Consider the following 2,760-nt stretch of genomic DNA (forward strand, 5'->3'; position numbering starts at 1 on the left):
TGCGGCTCAGCTTCTGGTTTGCATGCATCTGCTGCTGAGGGCCTGTCCTCCTGCTGCTGCTGCTGCTGCTGCTGCTGCTGCTGCTGCTGCTGCTGAGAGGCGACAGGGGAGAGAAGCGCAGGAGAACCAGCCGTGCTGCTGCTGCTAGTAGCAGCAGACTCAACGTCAGCCTTGAAGCTGCTGCGCCTAGAAGAGGTTGGGGGGCCCCCGGGGGCCCCCTGGCTCTGTGTGCTGCAGCAGGAGCTCCTTCTTACTCCGCTGCAGCTGCTGCTCTTGCTGCTGTTGTCGTAGCAGTTGCTGCTGCTGCTACTGCTGCTGCTGCTGCTGCTGCTGCTGTTGTTGTTGCAACTAGTGCTGCAGCAATCGCTGTTGCTGCTGCTCGGTGCTGCTGCGCTGCTGCTGCTGCCTGCGTCATCGTTGTCACTGCTGCTGCTGCTGCTGCCTCCAGGGGTTCCTCGAGGCTCTTCTGCTGCAGCAGCAGCAGCAGCTGCTGCTGCTGCTGCTGCTGCTGCTCCGGAATCCCCCTCTGATGGCTTTTCGCTGTGGGGTGCTGCAGCGCTTGAAGCAGCTGCTGCTTCTGTTGCTGCTGCTGCTGCTGCTACTGCTGCTGCTGCAGCATGCAGTCTCTCTTCCTCAGCAACGGCCGTCCCCTTTGGCGCGGCAGTCTCTTCGTGCTGCTGCTGCTGCTGTTGCTGCTGCTGCTGCTGCTGTTGATGTGCTTCGAGTCTGCGTTCTTCCAAGTTGTTTGCTGCTGCTGCTGCTGCTGCTGCTGCTGCAGCCGGATCGGTTGCAGCAATTGCCGATTGTATAGCTGAGGACTCTTCTGCAGCAGCTGCTGTTGCTGCTGCTGCTCCTGTCGCTGCTGCTGCTGCTGCTGCTGCTGCTGCTGCTGTTGCTGCATGCCAAGGCTGGGGTTGATCAGACAGCCNGCTGCTGCTGCTGCTGCTGCTGCTGCTGCTGCTGTTGCTGCATGCCAAGGCTGGGGTTGATCAGACAGCCAGGGGCTGCAGCTCCACCCATTGGCGGTGTCTCTCGGGGCCCCCAGAGCAGCAGCATATTCTTTTTTAGTTTCTGCTTCCTCTGCTGCTGCTGCTGCTGCTGCTGCTGCTGCTGCTGCAGCAGCGGGAGAGGCAGCAGCAGCAGCAGGAGCAGCAGCAAATGCTTCTTCTAGCATCTTGCAGCAGTCCGATATTGTCTCCATGTCTCCCCGGAATACCTGTACACCACACAAACCGCACTCACAAACCCTAAACCCTAAACCCTAAACCCTAAACCCTAAACCCTAAACCCTAGGTCCTAAAAGAGGAGACGAGACAGTAACTTGCATAGTGCATATATTTGATGACGGCTGAAATTTCACGAGGGTTTAGGGTTTAGGGTTTAGGGTTTATTGTTTAGGGTTTAGGGTTTATTGTTTAGGGTTTAGGGTTTATAATATATTGCTTGTGTTGTTTAGGGTTTAGGGTTTCTTCATTATTTCGCCGTTCCGCATACAAAAGCTGGTGTTTTCTGTGTCTGTCAGCCACTAGGGTTTAGGGTTTAGGGTTTAGGGTTTAGGGTTTAGGGTTTACAAAGAGAGAGTTTGTGTCTTCTTTAAAGCCGAGGCGGGTGAGGAGGAGGCCCACTTGTGGCCGCACCAAAGCGAACCTTTCTGATAGAAAAAATAAAAAAATAAAAATAAAAATAAAAAAAAAATAAATAAAAGAGACAGAAAGAGAGACAAAGGAGAAAGGAATTGATACAGAAAGAGACAAAAGGAGACACATGCAAAAAAATAAAAAAAAAATATAAAAAAAAAAAAAAAAAAAAAAAAAAANAAAAAAAAAAAAAAAAAAAAAAAAAAAAAAAAAAAAAAAAAAAAAAAAAAAAGGAGACAAAAAGAAAAGATATTGATCGAGAAAGAGACAAAAGGAGACAAATATAAAATAAAAAGAACAAAGAAAACAATAAAAACAAACACAAAGAGACAGCCTGTCCCCTCCTGCTGGGATAGAGCCGGGATCGTGTGGGGAGCCGGGATCGTGTGGGGATCGTGTTTTTATTGTGTTTTTATTGTGTGGGGATCGTGTGGGGATCGAGTGGGGATCGTGTGGGGATCGTGTGGGTATGGTGTGGGGATCGAGCTGGGATCGTGTTTTTATTGTGTTGGGATCGTGTGGGGACCGTGTGGGGATAGAGCCGGGATAGTGTGGGGATCGTGTGGGGATCGTGTGGCGATGGTGTGGGGATGGTGTGGGGAGCCGGGATCGTGTTTTTATTGTGTTGGGATCGTGTTTTTATTGTGTGGGGATCGAGCCGGGATCGTGTGGGGAGCCGGGATCGTGTTTTTATTGTGTTTTTATTGTGTTGGGATCGTGTGGGGATCGTGTTTTTATTGTTTTTTATTGTGTTGGGATCGTGTGGGGATCGTGTTTTTATTGTGTTTTTATTGTGTGGGGATCGAGTGGGGATGGTGTATGGTGTGGGGATCGTGTGGGGATCGTGTGGGGATCGTGTGTTTGTGTTTTTATTGTGTTGGGATCGTGTTTTTATTGTGTTGGGATCGAGTGGGTGTGGGGTCACCTATAAAGCGTGGGGCGGTGGAGTTGACTCTGCCGTAGCGGAGACGGTCTTCTGCTGTCACTGCTGAACGCAAATTCCTCAGCATCAGCTGCAGCAGCAACAGCAGCAGCAGCAGCAGCAGCAGCAAACGCAGCAACAGCAGCAGCAGCAGCAGCAGCAGCAGCAGCAGCAGCAGCAGCAGCAGCAGCAGCAGCAGCA

General features: G+C 51.2%; 1 protein-coding gene across 1 annotated transcript in view; it reads right to left on the reverse strand.

The window, feature by feature from the left end:
- The window catches only part of EMH_0028650 (uncharacterized protein), a gene marked incomplete at both ends in the record, with an annotated part of 6,180 nt that overhangs the window by 103 nt on the left and 3,317 nt on the right, over positions 1-2,760 (reverse strand). The window contains 3 exon segments of the mRNA XM_013494181.1: positions 1-926; positions 930-966; positions 1,017-1,216. Of these exon segments, the coding sequence (XP_013349635.1) occupies positions 1-926; positions 930-966; positions 1,017-1,216 (1,163 nt within the window).

The sequence above is a fragment of the Eimeria mitis genome, genomic scaffold (assembly GCF_000499745.2).
Source record: "Eimeria mitis Houghton genomic scaffold, Emh_scaff1066, whole genome shotgun sequence".
Lineage (NCBI taxonomy): Eukaryota > Apicomplexa > Conoidasida > Eucoccidiorida > Eimeriidae > Eimeria > Eimeria mitis.